At 45.9% G+C, this 25,649-nt stretch overlaps 1 protein-coding gene across 1 annotated transcript; it reads left to right on the top strand.

Moving 5' to 3' along the window:
* The first annotated feature begins 18,414 nt into the window (after positions 1-18,414).
* LOC142209225 (uncharacterized) lies at positions 18,415-24,010 on the top strand. The gene is made up of 4 exons (XM_075278154.1): positions 18,415-18,652; positions 20,236-20,505; positions 21,542-21,682; positions 23,971-24,010. Exons 1-4 carry the CDS (start codon positions 18,421-18,423, stop codon positions 23,997-23,999), a joined length of 672 nt encoding a protein of 223 aa, XP_075134255.1. The 5' UTR covers positions 18,415-18,420; the 3' UTR covers positions 24,000-24,010.
* The last annotated feature ends 1,639 nt before the right edge of the window (positions 24,011-25,649 follow it).

The following is a 25,649-nucleotide window of genomic DNA, read 5'->3' as shown; positions in this document are numbered from 1 at the left end:
ACTTATCCTGTATTATACTCCAGAGCTGCGCTCACTATTCTGCTGGTGCAGTCACTATGTACATACATTACATTACTTATCCTGTATTATACTCCAGAGCTGCGCTCACTATTCTGCTGGTACAGTCACTGTGTACATACATTACATTACTTATCCTGTATTATACTCCAGAGCTGCGCTCACTATTCTGCTGGTGCAGTCACTGTGTACATACATTACATTACTTATCCTGTATTATACTCCAGAGCTGCGCTCACTATTCTGCTGGTGCAGTCACTGTGTACATACATTACATTACTTATCCTGTATTATACTCCAGAGCTGCGCTCACTATTCTGCTGGTGCAGTCACTGTGTACATACATCACATTACTTATCCTGTATTATACTCCAGAGCTGCACTCACTATTCTGCTGGTACAGTCACTGTGTACATACATTACATTACTTATCCTGTATTATACTCCAGAGCTGCGCTCACTATTCTGCTGGTACAGTCACTGTGTACATACATTACATTACTTATCCTGTATTATACTCCAGAGCTGCGCTCACTATTCTGCTGGTGCAGTCACTGTGTACATACATCACATTACTTATCCTGTATTATACTCCAGAGCTGCGCTCACTATTCTGCTGGTGCAGTCACTGTGTACATACATTACATTACTTATCCTGTATTATACTCCAGAGCTGCGCTCACTATTCTGCTGGTGCAGTCACTATGTACATACATTACATTACTTATCCTGTATTATACTCCAGAGCTGCGCTCACTATTCTGCTGGTGCAGTCACTGTGTACATACATTACATTACTTATCCTGTATTATACTCCAGAGCTGCGCTCACTATTCTGCTGGTACAGTCACTGTGTACATACATTACATTACTTATCCTGTATTATACTCCAGAGCTGCGCTCACTATTCTGCTGGTGCAGTCACTGTGTACATACATTACATTACTTATCCTGTATTATACTCCAGAGCTGCGCTCACTATTCTGCTGGTACAGTCACTGTGTACATACATTACATTACTTATCCTGTATTATACTCCAGAGCTGCGCTCACTATTCTGCTGGTGCAGTCACTGGGAGATCAAATCAAATCAAAAAAGCTTTATTGGCACGTCCGAATAGATATTTGGCATTGCCAAAGCTAGTAAAGTGTGGGGGGGGGGGAGTTGGACTCGGGTGGGTGAGTGGTGGGGGGGGGTGGATGGTTTGGGGTATAACAGTCCATGGAGTCTCATCTTCGTCTTCGTTGGTGACCGTTATATGAGGAGGTGGGGTGGGGCGGGGCGGGTGTTTTGGGATAAATATAACAGTCCATGGAGTCTCATCTTCTTATTTGGTGACAGCTGGACACGTATTGGGCAGCGATCTCCACAGTGGCCTCTTCTTCTCCCAGTAGGATGTAGAGTTTCCTCTTCTCGTCTGCAGATATGAAGTCTGGGATGTGGGCAGAGAGTCTTTGGTAGTAGACGGCCCTCACAGCTGAGTATTTGGTGCAGTGTAGCAGGAAGTGGGTCTGGTCTTCTAGGACCCCCTGGTCACAGTGCTGGCACAGTCTCTTCTCCCGTGGCTTGTACGTCTGTCTGTATCGCCCCGTCTCTATCTCTAGGTTGTGGGCGCTCAGTCTGTACCGGCTCAGGGTCTGTCTGTGTTTGGGGTGGCGTATTCTCTCCAGGTAGGTGGCCATGGTGTAGTCCCTTTGTAGGGATTGGTACACGGTGAGTTTCTTGGAGTTATTTATTTCGTTTCTCCATTCTTCAATGTACCGCTCTTTGTTTGCCTCTGTGGTCGCCTTTATTTCGGCCTTGGTTATCATCTGTTGGTGTTTTTGGTTTGGTGGTTGGCTGTTGTTTGGTTGGTGAGTGTCTGGTTTGCTCAGGTGGCTTAGCCATGCTTGGTGGTGGTAGGAGTCGGGCTTGCTCCCCTTGGTGTGTGCCTGGAAAGCTAGCGCCCTCTTCTGTATGGTGAGCCATAGGGGGAGTCTGCCTAGCTCTGCCCTGCAGGCCATGTTGGTGGTGTTGCGATGGACATGGAGCAGGTATTTGCAGAACTCCAGGTGGAAGTTCTCTGTTGGGCTGGAATCCCACCTTGACTGGTCTGGGTAGGTGGCTGGGCCCCAAACCTCACTGCCATAGAGAAGGATCGGGGAGATGACTGCGTCAAATATCTTTAGCCAGACCCTCACCGGTGGTTTGAGGTGGTCCAGTTGTCTTCTGATGGCGTAGAAGGTTCTGCAGGCTTTTGCTTTCAGGGTTTCTATTGCTGCTTTGAAGCTTCCTGATTGGCTGAGCTCCAGCCCCAGGTCGGTGTAGCTGTTGGTTTTCTCCAGTGTGGAGCCGTTCAGTGTGAATTGTGGGGTGGTGGAGGCTTCATTGTGGCCCTTCTTCTGGAATACCATGACTTTGGTCTTCTTCTGGTTGATGGGTAGGGCCCATGTGGTGCTGAATTTTTCCAGCACTGACAGGCTTTCTTGGAGGTCTTTCTCGGTGGGGGCCAGGAGTAGGAGGTCGTCGGCGTATAGCAGGAACTTCACCTCCCGGTCGTTCAGGGTGAGGCCTGGGGTTGGTGAAGCCTCCAGGGCTGTAGCCAGTTCATTGATATAGATGTTGAAGAGCGTTGGGCTCAGGCTACAGCCTTGTCTGACCCCTCGGGCCTGTTGGAAGTATGCTGTCCTTTTCCCATTCACCTTCACACTGCACTGGTTTCCAGTGTAGGAGCTCTTGATGACGTCGTACGTTTTTCCTCCTATTCCACTCTCTAGGAGTTTTAGAAGTAGGCCTGGGTGCCATACTGAATCAAACGCCTTCTTAAAGTCTACGAGGCAGGCGAATATCTTGCCTCTTCTGGTGTTGTGGACGTGCGTCTTGATGAGGCTGTGCAGGGTGTAGATATGGTCTGTGGTGCGGTGGTTTGGCATGAACCCTGCTTGGCTCTTGCTGAGGACCCCGTGTTGTGTGAGGAAGGTGAGGATTCTGTTATTGATGATGCTGTTGAACAGTTTCCCCAGCGTGCTGCTGACGCAGATCCCTCTGTAGTTGTTGGGGTCATAGTGGTCCCCATTCTTGTAGATGGGGGTTATGAGGCCTTTGTTCCAGTCTTCGGGGAAGTGTCCAGCATTGAGCACGAGGGTGAATAGCTTTGCTAGTGCCGCGTGTATTGCTGGAGGGCTGTATTTGATCATCTCTGGTAGGATGCCGTCAGGGCCACTGGCCTTTTTGCCTTTCAGCAGGGCAATTCTTTCCTGTATATCTTTTATGGTGATTGGCGAGTCCAGAGGGTTCTGGAAGTCTTTGATGACTTTCTCCATGTCCCTCAGTTTGGTGATTATCTGTTCCTGTTCTGGAGTTAGTTCTTCTTCTGGGATGTTTTTGTAGAGACCTCTGAAGTAGTTGAGCCAGATATTGCCATTTTGAATGTGGAGAGAGTTTTTCTTGGGCTTTGTGCCCATGTGGTGCCAGGTCTCCCAGAATGAGCTGTCCTGGAGGGAGTCCTCTAGTTGCTCTATTTTGTGGGAGAGGTATCTCTGTTTCTTCTCTCTGAGGGTGCCCTTGTATTGCTTGCATAGATTGTTGTAGGCTTCCCTCGTCTCTCTGTTGTTGGGGTCTCTGTGTTTCTGGTTGGAGACTGCCCTTAGAGAACGGCGTAGAGCCTTGCAGTCACTGTCAAACGATACTTGTATATACGGAGGAGCGCTGTGCAATGTGTAGTTATATTATGAGTAGGAACTTTGCCATGTATACAATGTTGAGCATATAATACTGTGTGGGGCTTGTGCCGTAACATTGATCTTATGGCGTCATTCACATGGGCAATTAGGGAATTTCCATAGGTGCTGTATTGTATTATTATTGGCATTGGGGATTGCTACTGTCTGTGGGAGGATTGCTATAAATCTACGAGACTTTGGCGCACTCAAAACCCATCAAGTGTCTGCAGAGGTAACGGGGTCCACGCATCAGAGACATCTCCATATTCACCTATAGCTTGGAGGTAAGTGGTAAGGGGTTAAGGGCAAGTGGTTAGGGGTAAGGGGTAAATGGTAAGGGGTAAGTAGTAAGGGATAAGTGGTAAGGGGTAAGTGGTAGGGGTAAGGGGTAAATGGTAAGGGGTAAGTGGTAAGGGGTAAGTGGTTAGGGGTAAGAGGTAAGTGGTAAGGAGTAAGGGGTAAGTGGTAAGGGGTAAGTGGTTAGGGGTAAGAGGTAAGTGGTAAGGAGTAAGGGGTAAGTGGTTAGGGGTAAGTGGTAAGGAGTAAGGGGTAAGTGGTAAGGGGTAAGTGGTTAGGGGTAAGAGGTAAGTGGTAAGGAGTAAGGGATAAGAGGTTAGGGGTAAGAGGTAAGGGGTAAGTGGTAAGGGGTAAGTGGTAAGGGTAAGGGGTAAATGGTAAGGGGTAAGTGGTAAGGGGTAAGTGGTTAGGGGTAAGAGGTAAGTGGTAAGGAGTTAGGGGTAAGTGGTTAGGGGTAAGTGGTAAGGAGTTAGGGGTAAGTGGTTAGGGGTAAGTGGTAAGGAGTAAGGGGTAAGTGGTTAGGGGTAAGTGGTTAGGGGTAAGTGGTAAGGGGTAAGTGGTAAGGGGTAAGTGGTTAGGGGTAAGAGGTAAGTGGTAAGGAGTAAGGGGTAAGAGGTTAGGGGTAAGAGGTAAGGGGTAAGTGGTAAGGGGTAAGTGGTTAGGGGTAAGTGGTAAGGAGTAAGGGGTAAGTGGTTAGGGGTAAGAGGTAACGGGTAAGAGGTAAGGGGCAAGTGGTAAGGGGCAAGTGGTAAGGGGTAAGTGGTAAGGGGTAAGTGGTAAGAGGTAAGGGGTAAGTGGTAAGTAGTAAGGGGTAAGTGGTAAGGAGTAAGGGGTAAGTGGTAAGGGGTAAGTGGTTAGGGGTAATTGGTTAGGGGTAAGAGGTAAGGGGTAATTGGTTAGGGGTAAGAGGTAAGGGGTAAGGGCTAAGTGGTAAAGGCTAAGTAGTAAGGGGTAAGTGGTAGGGAGTAAGGGGTAAGTGGTTAGGGGTAAGTGGTTAGGGGTAAGTGGTAAGGGGTAAGTGGTAAGGGGTAAGGAGTAAGGGGTAAGTGGTTAGGGGTAAGTGGTTAGGGGTAAGTGGTTAGGGGTAAGTGGTTAGGGGTAAGTGGTTAGGGGTAAGTGGTTAGGGGTAAGGGGTAAGTGGTTAGGGGTAAGGAGTAAGGGGTAAGTGGTTAGGGGTAAGTGGTAAGGGGTAAGTGGTAAGGGGTAAGGAGTAAGGGGTAAGTGGTTAGGGGTAAGTGGTTAGGGGTAAGTGGTTAGGGGTAAGTGGTTAGGGGTAAGTGGTAAGTGGTTAGGGGTAAGTGGTTAGGGGAAAGGGGTAAGTGGTTAGGGGTAAGGAGTAAGGGGTAAGTGGTTAGGGGTGAGTGGTTAGGGGAAAGGGCTAAGTGGTAAGGAGTAAGTAGTAAGGGGTATATGGTAAGGAATAAGGGGTAAGTGGTAAAGAGTAAGGGGTAAGTGGAAGGGGATAAGTGGTAAGTGGTTAAGGATGCGTGGTTAGGGGTAGGCCAGGGGTAGGGAACCTTTGGCTCTCCAGCTGCTGTGAAACTACAACTCCCAGCATGCTCCATTCACTTCCATGGGAGTTCCCAGAACAGCAGAGCCAGTATGCATCCTGGAAGTTGTAGTTTTGCAACAGCTGGAGAGCCGGACGTTCCCTACCCCTGGGGTAGGCTGAGACTTAGTAGATCCATCAAGTCCAGTGCAGACACCTGGTTGACCATATGTGGACTTATTCCTCTGGGCTCCTTGCGGGGTCTTCTTTCTGGTCTGTTTATCACAATGTCTATGATTGTCTCTATTCTATGGCCGCCCGTCCCCCTACTCCCGGCCGTGCAGACCCTCACCTCCCTCCACGTGTCCCTGTTCCTGTGAAATTCCTCAGTGTCCTGTAAGTCGTAACTACTTTCCTTTCCCTTGTCCAGCTTGTTTTTCTTTGTTTAGCACATCCGGAGCCAAAAATATAGACAAACCCAAAAAATGGTATTGTATGTTTTAAGGGTTTTTTGGTTTTGATTTTTCTTTCTTCTTCAGCGTTGCAAGAACTTTAACCCAGCGAATGTTGTTCTTGTACTTAAGTCCCATGACCCAGATAAGGTGCATTGTAAAAATGAAAGGAACAATCCAGACAGGGCCCAACCTTAAGTCCTCACAAGGTTTACGGGAAAAGGACCAGCAAACATAACCTAGAGTGACAGCAGGATCAGGGCATGAGGCATAAAATCTCGGGCACTGCTATAATGGGTGGCGCGGGGCCGGGGGGTTCCTGTTAAATCTGCTGACATTTTAGCATTAGGTGGTAAGGGGTTCTGCAAATATTGCACAGGCATGGGTCACGTGACATAGAAGGTCGGAGTAGCACATTCTTGGCACCTGTTATAGCTATACCACAAGCAAAGGCGGGGGCATAAGGCGGGTGCAAACAGATTAGTGGTCTAGTGCCGGGTGCCAACAAGGTTTTATATGACTCTGGCAAAGGGAAGAGGATGACGAAGCTTCAACTGCCCTAAATAGGTCGATGTCACAATCTAAGTTTGGTACTTAAAGGGGTTGTCCATGAAATTTTTGTATGAATGCCCTATGCTTTGAACCAAAGGGAGCTGAGCAGTAGGACGGGCGCCCGGACACTGTACAGGGCAAGGGGCCAACTGCTTCCAACTCAATGCACTATATAATACACCATGCATTTCCTAAAACCGGATCCGTGCAGGGGCTGCCAGAAGGATTTATCATGAACAACCCCTTTAAGCCTCATAAAAGTGCTGATATAGGAGTCAGAGGTGCCGGCCCATTCCTGGTAAACATCCGGCCAACATTTTGGAAAGAAAACAGGAATAAACAAACCCAACGGGAATTCCTTAAAGGTTAAATGAAATCAAGCGCCAAGGGTTTACCATAGGTGGTACCGAGGTGGGAGCCGCTCCTGGACCTGGTGCCTGATGTACCCAAGGGGGTCTCTGAGACTTTAGTCACCTTCAGTATTATAAACAGCCCTGGAGATGAGGGAATGAACCAGCTTTGGGTTCACCACCCCCAAATCACTTGTATATAGGGTTGAGCGATCGGGATCGGAAAAGATCGGATCCCGATCAGCGATCGAGCAAATTTCACGATTGGGATTGGCTGCAAAATGCTCGGAAATCGGATTTTGAAATCTCAAGATCGGCTCAACCCTAAAAGTGACTTTTCCCATAGAGAAGCATTGACTAGGGTTGAGCGATTGGGATTGGAAAAGATCGGATTCTGATCGGTGATCGAGTACATTTCATGATCGTGATCGGAATTCCAATCCCGATCACTTCCGGCGAGATTGAGGTCAGAGGTTATCTCAAGATCGGCTCAACCCTACTTATATATCATTAATAGGGTTGAGCAATCGGGATCGGGAAAGATCGGATCCCGATCGGCGATCGAGCAAATCTCACGATTGGGATCGGCTGGAAAATAATCGGAAATCGGATTTTAAAATCGATCCTGAAATCTCAAGTTCGGCTCAACCCTACTTGTATCAGATCCAAGAGTATAATAACAAGGGGCCCAGGAGAGGTGCAGAAACTTAATAAACCCTAATTCTCACCCCTCCTCATCTCTCCTAAGGGCCCTCATGGTCCTTTTCCGGCCTCTTCCAGCCTCCTGGGTGACGTCATGAGCCACGGGATATATTATTGGGCCTCAGTGGCCGCATAGGTGGTGCCGATGATAGGACGCTTATGTGATCCTTGCATTGGCTCCTCCCTCTGACCACGAACACCCAGTCACAGACCACAGTGGTCCCTGATACCTGTGATGTCACCCAAGAGGCTGGAAGAGGCCAGAAAATGATCAATGAGGAACCCAAGGAAACCCAAGCTAGATGAGGAAAGGTGAATATAAGTGCTTATTATGTCTCTGCCCCTCCCCTGGACCCCCCACCTATTATACATCGGGGTATGATGTATGAACAATGTATCTGACTACCATTACAATAAGAAGAAAGTAATAAGTCTTTGTTGTCAGTGTCACAGTAAAGCTGAATAAACACAAGTTACAAAAAGTAAGTCACGGCCGATGCAAAGGTGACTGGTGATGTTTGCAGTTACTTATATACTGATCACTTAAGGCAATGCCCCGACTCCCGGGGTAATAAATCTGCCTTGTGTGTAAATGAGTAACACAAAGCACTTAGGGCTGACGATTCTCAGTAAGATTCCTTAATTGTGGGGGGGGTTTCTTGCACTTGCGTCTTGGCCACCTGCCCGGATGGGAGTCTTAGAGAGCAGCTGCCACCTTAATAGCCCATGGAATAACATCACCGGAACATCTGGTTTTTTTAACCACTTGTAAGCTGGAACGTTCCCTCGTCGGGATCAAACACGTTTTTGAGTTTTTTGCAGCTCTATAACACGTCTTATCTTCAGCTTATTCTAAAGTGATAAAAGAGATTTATTGGATTTATTCTTTATTTTAATATCTGAGATGGAAATGTCTCTGTTTTTCCCAGATAGATAGGTTACTGTCACCAGAACCAGCATATCACCCAAGCCCTGCAGATAGATAGGTTATAGGGTCACCAGAACCAGCATATCACCCCAGTCCTGCAGATAGATAGGTTACTGTCACCAGAACCAGCATATCACCCCAGTCCTGCAGATAGATAGGTTACTGTCACCAGAACCAGCATATCACCCCAGTCCTGCAGATAGATAGGTTATAGGGTCACCAGAAGCAGCACATCACCCCAGCCCTGCAGATAGATAGGTTACTGTCACCAGAACCAGCATATCACCCCAGCCCTGCAGATAGATAGGTTACTGTTACCAGACCCAGCATATCACCCCAGCCCTGCAGATAGATAGGTTACTGTCACCAGACCCAGCATATCACCCCAGCCCTGCAGATAGATAGGTTACTGTCACCAGATCCAGCATATCACCCCAGCCCTGCAGATAGATAGGTTACTGTCACCAGACCCAGCATATCACCCCAGCCCTGCAGATAGATAGGTTACTGTCACCAGACCCAGCATATCACCCCAGCCCTGCAGATAGATAGGTTACTGTCACCAGACCCAGCATATCACCCCAGCCCTGCAGATAGATAGGTTACTGTCACCAGAACCAGCATATCACCCCAGCCCTGCAGATAGATAGGTTACTGTCACCAGAACCAGCATATCACCCCAGCCCTGCAGATAGATAGGTTACTGTCACCAGAACCAGTATATCATCCCAGTCCTGCAGATAGATAGGTTACTGTCACCAGAACCAGCATATCACCCCAGCCCTGCAGATAGATAGGTTACTGTCACCAGACCCAGCATATCACCCCAGCCCTGCAGATAGATAGGTTACTGTCACCAGACCCAGCATATCACCCCAGCCCTGCAGATAGATAGGTTAGTGTCACCAGAACCAGCATATCACCCCAGTCCTGCAGATAGATAGGTTACTATCACCAGACCCAGGATATCACCCCAGCCCTGCAGATAGATAGGTTACTGTCACCAGAACCAGCATATCACCCCAGCCCTGCAGATAGATAGGTTACTGTCACCAGACCCAGCATATCACCCGAGCCCTGCAGATAGATAGGTTACTGTCACCAGAACCAGCATATCACCCCAGTCCTGCAGATAGATAGGTTACTGTCACCAGAATCGCACCATTGTCCTCTTGTGAATTGGTGGCATGTAATGATCACATGGTACTTGCCTAATTACTTGTGAATAACTGAACTGTATTGGACTGTGAATCTGTGTGACCATCAGGCGGCATATACCATTACATGACTATACACCGTCGATTTCCACTCGGTAGCGCTCTGACTGTCGGCCGGGGCGTAATCATGACTGTTGTGTCTATGTGAGGAGGAGGAGGTTATATACTTAGGGTTGTAATTACTTGGCAGGCGCCCGAGGCCACAGACATTTACATTACACCACATTATTTTTGCTCACACTTTGAACATTGACTTCAACTCGTTGTGATGAAAGATGAAACGTCTAGAGAAAGAAATATTCTTTTTCCTCGAATATAATCCCTAGAATGATTTTTTTTATAAAAAGCGTCCATCTTTCAGAACAAAGAATAGTATAAGAGCCTTCTTACAAGTCATTGTTGTCAGGTGACAGTTTGTATCTGTGATCGGTTCACCAGGACTCCCCTCCCCATAGCAGGACTCTCACTTTTGGTGGTCATTTCCCCGGCGGATACAACAGCGCCCCCTCTCCTGTCGTGGTGACTGTGATGACCTGGTGTCCTTAGAATCCTTCCAATGTTCTGTAGGTCATATAGAAATACTAGAGTCGATTTCACCCAGATCTAAGAGCTGCGGCCACCACGCTCCATACTATAGTGTGAGAACTTTACGGTACAGTATATTGTGGTTTATGTTGTGTCACAGGTCAATGACTACACACTTACCGAAGAAAGAAAGTCAATAAAAACTGCTGCAATTCCAGATCTCACTGCAATAAACCCAGCGAGGGCAATTCTGTCTATAAACACCTTTTACAATGTACCAGTAGATATAGGGACTCTCAGGGGGCGGCTTCTATACGTTACATTCTACAAATGATCTTCGGTCTGTCTCATTCCTTGATGCTTAAAGGGGTTTTTTATGTTGATAATCCCTGAGTGATGGTGTGGTGAAGTCTATGTGTGACTTCCAATACAGATTTATTGACTTCACATGTCATACGCCCCTTAGTGACCCTAACATAAACTAGATATAGCGGAAGGTTTGTTATAGACCAAACATTGTCAAGGTTCACCATCAAGAGTTGCAGCTTCTATAAATCAGCAATGTTTGGGTAAGTGTGCAATATATCGTCATGTCTATCACCTCTGAATATCGATTTCACTGGATGTTACTTTCTTTCCACACCCTAAGAAAAAGTGACATTTGTAGGCATGTAAAGCGTGCCCATGGCGGTACCTTAGAGTTTTAATTTTCAGTTGGCAGGTTGTAGCTAAACTTGATCCAAACACGTGTCAGTAGTGAAGATGAACTAAAAGGGAAGAAAAGCATTATACCTATGTATCCGGCGTCCCGACAACTATAACAGCTGCTAGCCCCAATATAATATGACCGATAACCCCAAGTGCCAGTGTTACCTGCCCAGCCTGACTAAGAGCGATGTCTGGGAAATCTGAATGTCCTGATGTGCAGGTCTGAGAGAAGTAACTGAGCGGTGGGGGTGCAATAGTTATACAAGAATAATAGTATCAGATACATGTAACAGTGCTGGTCCCTATCAGATACTGAATATATATATATATATATATATATATATATATATATCTGATGATGGGATAGAGAAACATGTCGAGTGGCTACATGAGTAATTCGATTTTTTATCACAACTTTAGTATTAAGTCTAAAAGACAGTTTGTACTGTACAATACTGATAACCTATTGCCACTGAGCGAAGTGTTTAACATGCTGAAGCAGATCAACAGTATGCTACTGTCTAATATACGCTATTATATACACCCTAAATTACAGTATACTCCAGAGCTGCGCTCACTATTCTGCTGGTGCAGTCACTGTGTACATACATTACATTACTTATCCTGTATTATACTCCAGAGCTGCGCTCACTATTCTGCTGGTACAGTCACTGTGTACATACATTACATTACTTATCCTGTATTATACTCCAGAGCTGCGCTCACTATTCTGCTGGTACAGTCACTGTGTACATACATTACATTACTTATCCTGTATTATACTCCAGAGCTGCGCTCACTATTCTGCTGGTGCAGCCACTGTGTACATAATTACATTACTTATCCTGTATTATACTCCAGAGCTGCGCTCACTATTCTGCTGGTGCAGTCACTGTGCACATACATTACATTACTTATCCTGTATTATACTCCAGAGCTTCGCTCACTATTCTGCTGGTACAGTCACTGTGTACATACATTACATTACTTATCCTGTATTATACTCCAGAGCTGCGCTCACTATTCTGCTGGTACAGTCACTGTGTACATACATTACATTACTTATCCTGTATTATACTCCAGAGCTGCGCTCACTATTCTGCTGGTACAGTCACTGTGCACATACATTACATTACTTATCCTGTATTATACTCCAGAGCTGCGCTCACTATTCTGCTGGTACAGTCACTGTGTACATACATTACATTACTTATCCTGTATTATACTCCAGAGCTGCGCTCACTATTCTGCTGGTACAGTCACTGTGTACATACATTACATTACTTATCCTGTATTATACTCCAGAGCTGCGCTCACTATTCTGCTGGTGCAGTCACTGTGTACATACATTACATTACTTATCCTGTATTATACTCCAGAGCTGCGCTCACTATTCTGCTGGTGCAGCCACTGTGTACATAATTACATTACTTATCCTGTATTATACTCCAGAGCTGCGCTCACTATTCTGCTGGTGCAGTCACTGTGCACATACATTACATTACTTATCCTGTATTATACTCCAGAGCTTCGCTCACTATTCTGCTGGTACAGTCACTGTGTACATACATTACATTACTTATCCTGTATTATACTCCAGAGCTGCGCTCACTATTCTGCTGGTACAGTCACTGTGTACATACATTACATTACTTATCCTGTATTATACTCCAGAGCTGCGCTCACTATTCTGCTGGTACAGTCACTGTGTACATACATTACATTACTTATCCTGTATTATACTCCAGAGCTGCGCTCACTATTCTGCTGGTACAGTCACTGTGTACATACATTACATTACTTATCCTGTATTATACTCCAGAGCTGCGCTCACTATTCTGCTGGTACAGTCACTGTGTACATACATTACATTACTTATCCTGTATTATACTCCAGAGCTGCGCTCACTATTCTGCTGGTACAGTCACTGTGTACATACATTACATTACTTATCCTGTATTATACTCCAGAGCTGCGCTCACTATTCTGCTGGTACAGTCACTGTGTACATACATTACATTACTTATCCTGTATTATACTCCAGAGCTGCGCTCACTATTCTGCTGGTACAGTCACTGTGTACATACATTACATTACTTATCCTGTATTATACTCCAGAGCTGCGCTCACTATTCTGCTGGTACAGTCACTGTGTACATACATTACATTACTTATCCTGTATTATACTCCAGAGCTGCGCTCACTATTCTGCTGGTACAGTCACTGTGTACATACATTACATTACTTATCCTGTATTATACTCCAGAGCTGCGCTCACTATTCTGCTGGTACAGTCACTGTGTACATACATTACATTACTTATCCTGTATTATACTCCAGAGCTGCGCTCACTATTCTGCTGGTGCAGTCACTGTGTACATACATTACATTACTTATCCTGTATTATACTCCAGAGCTGCGCTCACTATTCTGCTGGTGCAGTCACTGTGTACATACATTACATTACTTATCCTGTATTATACTCCAGAGCTGCGCTCACTATTCTGCTGGTACAGTCACTGTGTACATACATTACATTACTTATCCTGTATTATACTCCAGAGCTGCGCTCACTATTCTGCTGGTACAGTCACTGTGTACCTACTCTAGTGTTTGGTGACCTAAAGACTAGATAAGTTCCGAGCAGACGTCTCGGTCTTGTTTGGACCTCTGTAGTCATCGCCATTGAGTTCCTTCCTATAATATGTAGTTCGGTCTCTGGTTGAGGTTCCATTGATTACAGAGTGTGATATGTGTAGACGAGCCGATGCTATAATCTCTCCATAGATCACAGTGGATATAGGTCATATCTGCAGCTTCTCCTCTAGACATTCTTGCCATGCTGTAACTCGCCTCACACACCTATCCAGCAGTGATTGGGGTTATAGATTTGGCGTATCGCCATAGAAATGGTTACATGGATTACTGCATGTACTGCTGCCATAAGATTCACTCCAATATTATTATTATTATTTATATAGCGCCAACATATTCCGCAGCGCTGTATAGACAATTGTCAGTCACTGTCCCATGTAGGGCTCACAATCTACATTCCCTATCAGTATGCCAATATGTTATATACCATGTACATAAAACTTACAGTGGTGTCTAAATACCGCCATACTGTACCATCTATTTGTCAACACTATACACTGGAAAATTAATATACTATACAGACCTAAGGTGAGCTACAACACCATACCGCTATATACTGCTCACATACCAACATGGAGCGACCACCTAACAGCTCCATACATAAAGTGATGGAATAGCAATGATATACAATATCTACAAAAAGTAATGCTGTATATTTAAAGAGAGAGTGTCACCAGAACCCAGGGTATCATCCCAGATAGATAGGTTATTGTCACCAGGGCCCAGAATATCAATCCAGTTAGATAGGTTAGGAATCGGATAGCTAAAACCCAGAGTATCAATCCAGATAGATAGGTTAGGTCACCAGAACCCAGGGTATGAACCCAGATAGATAGATTATTGTCACCAGGACCCAGGGTATGAACCCAGATAGATAGGTTAGGTCACCAGGACCCAGGGTATGAACCCAGATAGATAGGTTAGGACTCAGATAGCCAAAACCCAGAGTATCAATCCAGATAGATAGGTTATATTCACCAGAACCCAGGGTACCAACCCAGATAGATAGGTTAGGTCACCAGAACCCAGGGTATGAACCCAGATAGATAGATTATTGTCACCAGAACCCAGGGTATGAACCCAGATAGATAGATTATTGTCACCAGGACCCAGGGTATGAACCCAGATAGATAGGTTAGGTCACCAGAACCCAGGGTATGAACCCAGATAGATAGATTATTGTCACCAGGACCCAGGGTATGAACCCAGATAGATAGATTATTGTCACCAGGACCCAGGGTATGAACCCAGATAGATAGGTTAGGTCACCAGGACCCAAGGTATGAACCCAGATAGATAGGTTAGGACTCAGATAGCCAAAACCCAGAGTATCAATCCAGATAGATAGGTTATATTCACCAGAACCCAGGGTACCAACCCAGATAGATAGGTTAGGTCACCAGGACCCAAGGTATAAACCCAGATAGATAGGTTAGCTTCACCTGAATCAGATGGTGTTTTCTCCTTGTGAATCGCCTCTATTGCTGAGGTATTCCTGTTGCTATTCTGTTGCTGAGGGCAGTGTCATTGCTCCAAAGAGCTCAATTATATATTGAATAAACAGCCGAGACTCCAATTCACAGGGTAAAAACACCACATGACCTATCCACCTGGGTTGATATCCTGGGTCCTGTGACCTAACCTATCTATCTGGGATGATACCCTGGGTCCTGGTGACCTAACCTATCTATCTGGGATGATACCCTTGGTCCTGGTGACCTAACCTATCTATCTGGGATGAAACCCTGGGTCCTGGTCACAATAACCTATCTATCCGGGATGATACCCTGGGTCCTGGTGACCTAACCTATCTATCTGGGATGATACCCTGGGTCCTGGTGACCTAACCTATCTATCTGGGATGATACCCTGGGTCCTGGTGACCTAACCTATCTATCTGGGATGATACCCTGGGTCCTGGTGACTTAACCTATCTATCTGGGTTGATACCCTGGGTCCTGGTGACCTAACGTATCTATCTGGGATGATACCCTGGGTCCTGGTGACCTAACCTATCTATCTGGGATGATACCCTGGGTCCTGGTGACTTAACCTATCTATCTGGGTTGATACCCTGGGTCCTGGTGACCTAACCTATCTATCTGGGATGATACCCTGGGTCCTGGTGACAATAACCTATCTATCTGGGTTGATACCCTGGATCCTGGTGACCTAACCTATCTATCTGGGATGATACCCTGAGTCCTGGTGACCTAACCTATCTATCTGGGATGATACCCTGGGTCCTGGTGACCTAATCTATCTATCTGGGATGATACCCTGGGTCCTGGTGACCTAACCTATCTATCTGGGATGATACCCTGAGTCCTGGTGACCTAACCTATCTATCTGGGATGATACCCTGGGTCCTGGTGACCTAATCTATCTATCTGGGATGATACCCTGGGTCCTGGTGACCTAACCTATCTATCTGGGTTGATACCCTGGGCCCTGGTGAACTAACCTATCTATCTGGGTTGATACTCTGGGTCCTGGTGACCTAACCTATCTATCTGGGATGATACCCTGGGCCCTGGTGACCTAACCTATCTATCTGGGATGATACCCTGGGCCCTGGTGACCTAACCTATCTATCTGGGTTGATACCCTGGGCCCTGGTGACCTAACCTATCTATCTGGGATGATACCCTGGGTCCTGTTGAAACTCTCTCTTTAAGACAGCGCAACGCTATACACATTCTGTTTTCGTCTTGTTAGTGCCACCTGCTGGTTGAAGAGTTAAAAGCAATAAATATTTAACAAACAGGTGCAATCAAATTGCTGTCATAGACAAAGATGATCAAGACGATCGGGTTAAGATTTTTTTTTTTCCTTGCAGCATTACTGAATGTTTTTGGGTTTTTTGCTTTCTCTGCAGTTTCCTATTTACGCATCAAAAACATCTGAAATGATGTGGGTTTGTTCGCTTTTCCTACTGACCATCCTACATGGATCATCCAGTGCTAGTAAGTATACGGACACGGAAAAACATTGGTGTAGCTATCGGAGGTTTTGAGGTTGGGGCAGAGTGGGGCAGAGAGAAGGGCCGGCAGGGGTGGAGAAGTCCGGCATATGGTCCATCCCAAAATGAGAAGTTATTCATGGCTTATGGATGGGTCCTGGTGGACTGGCTGTATATCCATGGGTGGGCCAGGGCATGTCTATAGGTGGGCCAGGACATGTCTATGGGTGGGCCAGGGCATGTCTATGGGTGGGCCAGGGCATGTCTATGGGTGGGCCAGGGCATGTCTATGGGTGGGCCAGGACATGTCTATGGGTGGGCCAGGGCATGTCTATGGGTGATCCAGGGCATGTCTATGGGTGGGCCAGGGCATGTCCATGGGTGGGCCAGGGCATGTCTCTGGGTGGTCCAGGGCATGTCTCTGGGTGGTCCAGGGCATGTCTATGGGTGGGCCAGGACATGTCTATGGGTGGGCCAGGGCATGTCTATGGGTGGGCCAGGGCATGTCTATGGGTGGGCCAGGGCATGTCTATGGGTGAGCCAGGACATGTCTATGGGTGGGCCAGGGCATGTCTATGGGTGGGCCAGAAGATGGATTTTAAACATTCCTATTTTACAAAGTAGAAAGTTGGTGGTAAGAACAAATTTATAGTATATGCTTTACCAACTAGATGTCCTTCAGACAGAAAATCTGTTTCTCTAGTGGCACCTATAGGTGGCTGCTCCGGTAGCCAATGTTCTGCCTGTCCCAGGTTTGGCTTTGAGGCTTGGACAAGATTTCTTCTCCTCGGAGAAGAGAACTCATCCATCCATCCTTCCGAGTCCATTAGCAGCCCAAATATACAATTACGGGCCATTTGTTGATCAAGTTCTTTCCTCCAATGGATCCATTCCCAACCAAGGATCTGCCATTCTAAAATCTGAATTTTAGGTCATCCTGTCCAATTGTAGAGTGTCCCCTGGGATATTTGTGCATGGTTGTATGTGTTTGTAGTAGGGTTGAGCGATCGGGATCGGAAACGATCGGCGATCAAGTAAATTTCACGATCGCGATCGGGTTCCGATCCCACCTAAAAAAGATCAGGAACTGATTTCAGATCCCGATTGCTCAACCCACTTACCTGCACAGACCGCTGCCACTCCCCAGAGCTCCGGGCCGTTGTTCTCTCCTCTCTTCACACGCCAGCAGAGCGCCGTGCGCGCCCTCGTCTCCCTAGGCTAGTGTTACTGCTGGGAGTAGGAGGGGCTTGTTGTGGCTTAGTAGAGTGTGGGCGTGTACAGGGAGGGGTGATGTGAGTGATGCACTCATGACTCCCCGCACTGTACCCTATGCCACAACAAGTCCCGCCTTCTCCCAGAATCAATAACACTAGCCTAGGGAGGCGGAGGTACCGGAGCTCCGGGGAGTGTCGTACACACTGGGAGGGCAGGTGCAGCGGTTCTGTGCAGGTAAGTTGGAGGGACTAAGTAGACAACAGATTTTTTAATAACTACACAGCGTGGAGTGCAAAAATTGAAGACTTCAATTTTTGGACTCCACGCTGTGTAGTGAACAGGATCGTTTTTAAAATCCGATTTCGATCCTTAAACTTGCATTAGGATCGGAATCGGTTTTCGGATGGAAAATGATCGGAAATCGGATTTTAAAAACGATCCTGAAATTTCAAGGTCGGCTCAACCCCAGTTTGTAGCATCATTGGTCCAAAGCGCCATGAGTGGTCATGTGTCCTGTCCACGTGGTGGCCACGTAACACTTGATGTTTCTCTTTTTTCTTTGTGTTTCTAGTACTTAAAGTCACTAACAATGATGCGAGTGGTCAATGTGGGGACACTGTGACCATCACGTATGAGCTCAGCCACCCAATGAAGAATTTCAGCTTATGCCATGACAATAAAACTTTGATCGCGTGTTATTTCCTCGACGACAAGACGCGGGCCAACAAGCATGGGAAGATTTCTATTGAATGGACAGAAGACAAGAAGCAGATTCAGATTACCTTCACCAATATCAAGATTTCTGATCAGCAAAAATATAAGCTAAGTCTGGACGCAAAAGAAGGAAACCACAATGGTGCCGTGCTGTTTAGTGTCTCTGGTAAGAAGATGAAACCTTAATCCGGGCCTTCTTTTTTGGCCACGTGTTGCGTTAGACAGAACGTACCAGGCTTCATAGTCACATTGCCACTCATTGTCGCTAACCATCTAGCATTTTGGATAAGGGTACACTTATCCACCAAAATCAGGGTGCAGGGGGTAAAATCAGGTGCTGCCTGGTATGCGGTGGATCCTGTAGATGGCGCTGCCTTCTGGGACTAATAGTATGTGGCACCCACCTGTTGTGTCCACGTCAAACTAGGTGGGTTGGGGCTGCATATAGGGGAAGCATAGTCAGCCTGCAATTCAACAAGGCAACGCCCGGAAATGCCAAGGCTCCAGGAGTGTTAGCTGTGACGGGAGCCCACTAGACAGCACCGCTAGCAGTGATAGCTGAAGCAGCGCCACCTATTGGATCCACAACACCACTGATTTAGACCGTTCCATTCTAGACTCAACCTTAAAATCAGAAACAATTTTTGTAAAAATACTCCTGGTATGACCAGACAAAATGATCAGAGCATAGAAGGCCCCAAACCCTTTTGCACACCCTAAAAGGATCCATAGCTCAGATTAGACATCTAAGTTACGCCAAACCCCACAGCAGATCCCTTAATGCATTGAGACCCTGGATTAGACCCTTAGATGAATGACAGGCTCTGGATTTGTGCCCCAGAATGGGCGCGGTTCATAATGGATGAGGTTCATAATGGATATGGTTTATAATGGGTGTGGTTTATAATGGGTGTGGTTTATAATGGGTGTGGTTTATAATGGGTGTGGTTCATAATGGGTGTGGTTCATATTGGGCATAGTTCATAAAGGGTGCAGTTAATAATGGGTGTGGTTCATAATGGGCGTTGTTTACAATGGGTGTGGTTTATAATGGACGTGGTTTATAATAGATGTGGTTTACAATGGGTTTGGTGTACAATGGGTGTGGTTTATAATGGAAGCAGTTTATAATGGGTGTGGTTTATAATAGATGTGGTTTATAATCGGTGTGGTTCATATTGGGCATAGTTCATAAAGGGTGCAGTTAATAATGGGTGTGGTTCATAATGGGCATAGTTTACAAAGGGTGCGGTTAATAATGGGCGAGGTTTATAATAGGTTTTGTTTACAATGGTCGTGGTTTATAATGGGTGTGGTTTACAGTGGGTGTGGCTTACAATGGATGTGGCTTACAATGGGTGTGGTTTACAATGGGTGCGGTTTACAGTGGGCGGGGCTTATATCGGGAGAGGTTTAGAAGTATCTCGCTTTCAGACACATTTAGAAGACAGAAAAGAACAAATACGGCACAGATTTTCTTGCAAAGCAGACAAAGTATAAAATGGTGTAAATTTATGAATTTAATTTGTGCGCCACGAATTCCCGTTGTACGCCACATATTTGTCTGTAGATGATTTGTGTCTATATATAATATAAGATAAATATTTGGGCCGCCATACACCATACACTTGGAGCCGGCACTAAGTCGCCCTTATATGAGACAATATTACACCGGCTATGGGCAGGACTTCTAGAATATCATCACCGCCCCACTAACATACCGCACATGGTGTTCTCTCTCTTATCCAGGTGTATGTCAACCAGAGATTTCTATGAACAAAACAACAAATGAACTGGAATGTGAAGTGGAGAGTCATAAAAATTCATCAATAGTCTGGAAGGACGAAAACGGAGACGTCCTATCAGGGTCCATAAAAGAAGAATGGCAGACGCTAAGTCGAGGCTTTAGGTTACGGAGTTCTCTGCCAGTGACGAAGGAGATGATGAACAAAAATGTGTCCTGTTCTGTCTCAGACAAGACAACCAAGTATAATCTGAGCGAACTCCCTGATACACAAGGTGAATATGGCCACCTTCTATGTGTCTATGTACCACTATACAGTACTCAAATACCTCCATACTGTCCTCAAATACATATAGTGCTCTACTACCACCATACTGTCCTCAAATACCAATATACAGAACTCTACTACCACCATACAATGCTCAAATACCACCATACAGTATTCTAATACCACCATACAGTGCTCAAATACCACCATACAGAGCTCTAATACCACCATACAGTATTCTAATACCACCATACAGTGCTCAAATACCACCATACAGTATTCTAATACCACCATACAGTGCTCAAATACCACCATACAGTATTCTAATACCACCATACAGTGCTCAAATACCACCATAAAGTATTCTAATACCACCATACAGTATTCTAATACCACCATAGAGTGCTCAAATACCACCATACAATGCTCAAATACCACCATACAATGCTCAAATACCACCATACAGTATTCTAATACCACCATACAGTGCTCAAATACCACCAGACAAAGCTGAAATACCGACATATGTGAAAAATACCATACCAAATAGTGATCACATATACAGTAGTACAGTATGGTGACCAATAGAGACTGTGAAACTCATTATTATATTGGTGCCGGGTTTGTTTCAGACCAAATGGCGGCACTTTTATCATATTATAAAGTCTCTTCAGACCCCAAGGTACAATAATCAGAGACCGGGGAAGAATAATACACAGTTATATACTCTCTCCCTTATATCACCTGCGTCCGGTGCTCCGTCACGAGAGTCTTGGGTCTTCGAGTACGACGCTTGAATGGCGATACATTGTATTTTGGTTATATAACAGTTCCCCTGATGTCACAGAGATCCAGGGAGCTGAGATATGGGGGGCTGGTATACAAAGTAGGGGGGATCGGAGACTTGAAGGTCACCCAATGCCAATACAGAGGGGTGTGAGGGCCAGTCGTGTCATCTGTTGTGGGGCCACTGACGTCTTGTAGGACGTTCAGATTATAGTGAATGGAAAAAGCTCTAAAATTGTTGTAACCTTTAGTTTTAGAAGTGATAGGCGTCACTAAACCTACTGATCCACCAAGCCCGAGCAGCAAGAATTCGACTCTGTCCATAGTCCTCGTTCTTCTAGCTGTCGCTGTGGTCGCCGCTGCTTTCGGTTACCTGTTAAAGAAGAGGAGTCTGCGAGGTAAATCCAATATCCTACACAATTCATTGAGACGGTTTAATTTTTCGGTCATTGATTTTCACTGATTTAAAGGGATTTCCTAAATTCTTAAGGCCCACCATTAGACGCGGCCACCCACAGGGCTATCTGGATGATGGGCCGGCTCATTGCTCTCTAGGCACCGCTATCTGTGGATCTTATGGTTAGAATCAATTACAATTAGAGAAAATTCATCTGCAAAATCAAAAACTCGACTAAGCAATCCCTTGACCTGCTTCGTTACCACCATTACACTCACAAGGTGCTCCTTCCTTGTAGGGCGCAGTATGTCAGAACGATCCCTCGTAGTGTAAGGTGAGTGAAACAGAGGGGCAAATAAAGTCTCTAGAAAACCTACAAGTCAAGGAGAAGGGAAGTCCTCAAAAAGTCAGACAACTAGAAAAACAACAACTGGATCAACTGCTTAGAAATTTGGCCACAATTATCACCGAGAACTTTTTGGATTCTCTGGGAAATGTTCTAGAAGGACAAGGGAGTCTGTCAGCAGAATCGAAGAGCAAAACTGCTAGCCGCATTATAGGAAGGAAGGTCACATGACCAAAAACTACAGATTTGAACCTGCTGGTTCTGGTGACAGTAACCTATCTATCTGCAGGGCTGGGGTGATATGCTGGTTCTGGTGACAGTAACCTATCTATCTGCAGGGCTGGGGTGATATACTGGTTCTGGTGACAGTAACCTATCTATCTGCAGGGCTGGGGGGATATACTGGTTCTGGTGACAGTAACCTATCTATCTGCAGGGCTGGGGTGATATGCTGGGTCTGGTGACAGTAACCTATCTATCTGCAGGGCTGGGGTGATATGCTGGTTCTGGTGACAGTAACCTATCTATCTGCAGGGCTGGGGTTATATACTGGTTCTGGTGACAGTAACCTATCTATCTGCAGGGCTGGGGTGCTATGCTGGTTCTGGTGACACTAACCTATCTATCTACACGACTGGGGTGATATGCTGGTTCTGGTGACAGTAACCTATCTATCTGCAGGGCTGGGGTGATATGCTGGTTCTGGTGACAGTAACCTATCTATCTACAGGGCTGGGGTGATATGCTGGGTCTGGTGACACTAACCTATCTATCTGCAGGGCTGGGTGAGGTGACAGTAACCTATCTATCTGCAGGGCTGGGGTCATATGCTGGTTCTGGTGACAGTAACCTATCTATCTGCAGGGCTGGGGTGATATGCTGGTTCTGGTGACAGTAACCTATCTATCTGCAGGGCTGGGGTTATATACTGGTTCTGGTGACAGTAACCTATCTATCTGCAGGACTGGGGTGCTATGCTGGTTCTGGTGACACTAACCTATCTATCTACAGGACTGGGGTGATATGCTGGTTCTGGTGACAGTAACCTATCTATCTGCAGGGCTGGGGTGATATGCTGGTTCTGGTGACAGTAACCTATCTATCTGCAGGGCTGGGGTGATATGCTGGTTCTGGTGACAGTAACCTATCTATCTGCAGGGCTGGGGTGATATGCTGGTTCTGGTGACAGTAACCTATCTATCTGCAGGACTGGGGTGATATGCTGGTCCTGGTGACAGTAACCTATCTATCTACAGGACTGGGGTGATATGCTGGCTCTGGTGACACTAACCTATCTATCTGTAGGGCTGGGGTGATATGCTGGTTCTGGTGACAGTAACCTATCTATCTGCAGGGCTGGGGTGATATGCTGGTTCTGGTGACAGTAACCTATCTATCTGCAGGGCTGGGGTGATATGCTGGGTCTGGTGACAGTAACCTATCTATCTGCAGGGCTGGGGTGATATGCTGGGTCTGGTGACAGTAACCTATCTATCTGCAGGGCTGGGGTGATATGCTGGGTCTGGTGACAGTAACCTATCTATCTGCAGGACTGGGGTGATATGCTGGTTCTGGTGACAGTAACCTATCTATCTGCAGGACTGGTTCTGGTGACACACTCCCTTTGAAAAAAAACAAAAAACTAAATTTGAGAAGCCTCCAAGCTTTTGGTATCAGCGGTGAGACAGACATTATCCTTTCAGTTACCTCGGTATTCAGACAATCCCCGATCCCGTTTTGTGACATCCATATACCCTAATGCCCCCTGGCTGTGAGGCTTCTCCAAACATTCTCCAACCCCCAGGAAACACCACACAAGTCAGAGGATCCTTAGAGAATTGCATCCACCCTAGGACTCTGAGATAGATACTTATGCATCGTCTATGGAGAGTCCGAGTTACTTGCCCCTTGGCTAATGATATATTTCTTTTTTTCCTTAACAGGAGTACCTGCAAAAACGGAAATAATTTAAGGAATCCAAAGGAAATTGTGGTTGTTATAAGGACCTGTCGTGTGGGACCTTTGCTAAGTGGACAGTAAATTCCCATTGTCTGTGGGATTATACATATGGCATATGTGACCTGCTGTAAATACTATAACCTATATCTATGTGGTTGTTAAATCTCTGCAATATGTGAAAGTATCTTCTGCAGTTATCTTAGTGTATCACCTTCCTCCACCATCTTTGAAGATGTCTGCCTTCTGCTAGAAAGCCTTCACCATGAGAAGCTCCAACGTGTCACCCAACAAATCTGAATGTGCCAATTCACTGAATAGAGGCCCCTTCACTGAATCTGGCGCACTTGGAATTTTTTCCGTAGCCCCCAACGTTCCTGAGAAATTGGTGCTGCTAGTTTTAGCACCCAGTATGCTCCCTACTGTCAAGTAGGCGGTGCTAGACTACCTGCTCCAGGACAGGACCACCACTTCTGACAGTAGGGAGCTAAATTTGCAAAGTGACGGCTGTAACTAACAGAAATGATTGCTTGGGAACAGTAAGGGCTAGAGGAAAAATTCCAACTGCTCTGGAATCGGCGGAGCGGTGCCTATTAAAGGATGCAGAGAGTTGGAGTTGGTGAAGGTGCTGAAAGGTCCACTTTAAAGGGGTTGTCCAGGACTCCAGGGATGGTTTGAGATTAGTACAGCAATAGTTTAGACTTTCTAACCAAAACATTTTTTGCAATTATCATATAATTATCATAATGATCCAATTAGCGGCATTCCCGGAGTGGTCACGTCCCAGTGACATCATATACCAGACACTTCCATTCACACGCAACACCGTCCAGGCACCAGGCGTGGCCTCGTCTTGCCTTACTATGGGCTGGCTTTTTTCCGCAGTCCTTGTCCATTTCCTATCTGCACTGTGTGATGGTGCTAGTATGTACTGCGCATGCGCGCTCGATCTTATCGATACAGGGAGCGCATTGATTGCGCATGCGCAGTACATATTGGCGCCTTCACACAATGCAGGCAGGAAATGGGCGGGGACTGCAGAGAGGAACCAGCCCATGGTAAGACAATGAGATGAGGACATGCCCAGACGGTGCCTGGTAATAATCTCAACACATCTGAGGCCTGGACTACCCCTTTAAGTGAATGCAGTTGTCCTCCATTACAATGGACAGGGGTGGCGCTGTTCCTTACAAGTCCACCAAGAAATATCTTCACTTTGAGAAAACTTTAGTACATAGAGCAAGCACCAGTTTCATGGCCGGCATGCATATCATAGCGCGCATGAGCTTTCCCCTAAAATCTGAGACTTTGTTCGGTCTCAGCTACGTATTATATACAGTATCTGTATGCCCTATATCGGTTTTATAAATCGTTGCCACCTACTGTACAATATTTTTTTAATAAAAATCTATGTTTTTTGGGGGGCTTTCATTTGATGGGCCATAAATATGTGGTAGAGGGTCTCAGGCCGCGACAAACACTACTTCATAAGCCCAGGGAAACGTCTTACTAACCCTGGAAAATTCTACACTGACATAGGAATCAATATACGGGAATTTTTGTGGAATACGGGTACTTGGTAAAAAATGTGAAAAAAAAAGAAAAAAACATCATCAAAAATTTGGAATAAAGTAGAAAAATTCAGGTTGTTCGATGACCGGGTCAG

This window comes from Leptodactylus fuscus, chromosome 6 (genome assembly GCF_031893055.1).
Source record: "Leptodactylus fuscus isolate aLepFus1 chromosome 6, aLepFus1.hap2, whole genome shotgun sequence".
NCBI lineage: Eukaryota > Metazoa > Chordata > Amphibia > Anura > Leptodactylidae > Leptodactylus > Leptodactylus fuscus.
The sequence above is the reverse complement of the archived record's forward strand: the minus strand, read 5'-3'. Positions and strand labels throughout refer to the sequence as shown.

What these genes read in the sequence shown, in the direction of transcription:
- LOC142209225 (XM_075278154.1), top strand. Translation starts at nt 18,421, where the DNA reads ATGAAGAATTTCAGCTTATGCCATGACAATAAAACTTTGATCGCGTGT. An exon ending in CGAACTCCCTGATACACAAG is followed by an intron (nt 20,506 to 21,541) that starts GTGAATATGGCC and finishes CTTTAGTTTTAG; the next exon opens with AAGTGATAGGCGTCACTAAA. An exon ending in AAAGAAGAGGAGTCTGCGAG is followed by an intron (nt 21,683 to 23,970) that starts GTAAATCCAATA and finishes TTTCCTTAACAG; the next exon opens with GAGTACCTGCAAAAACGGAA.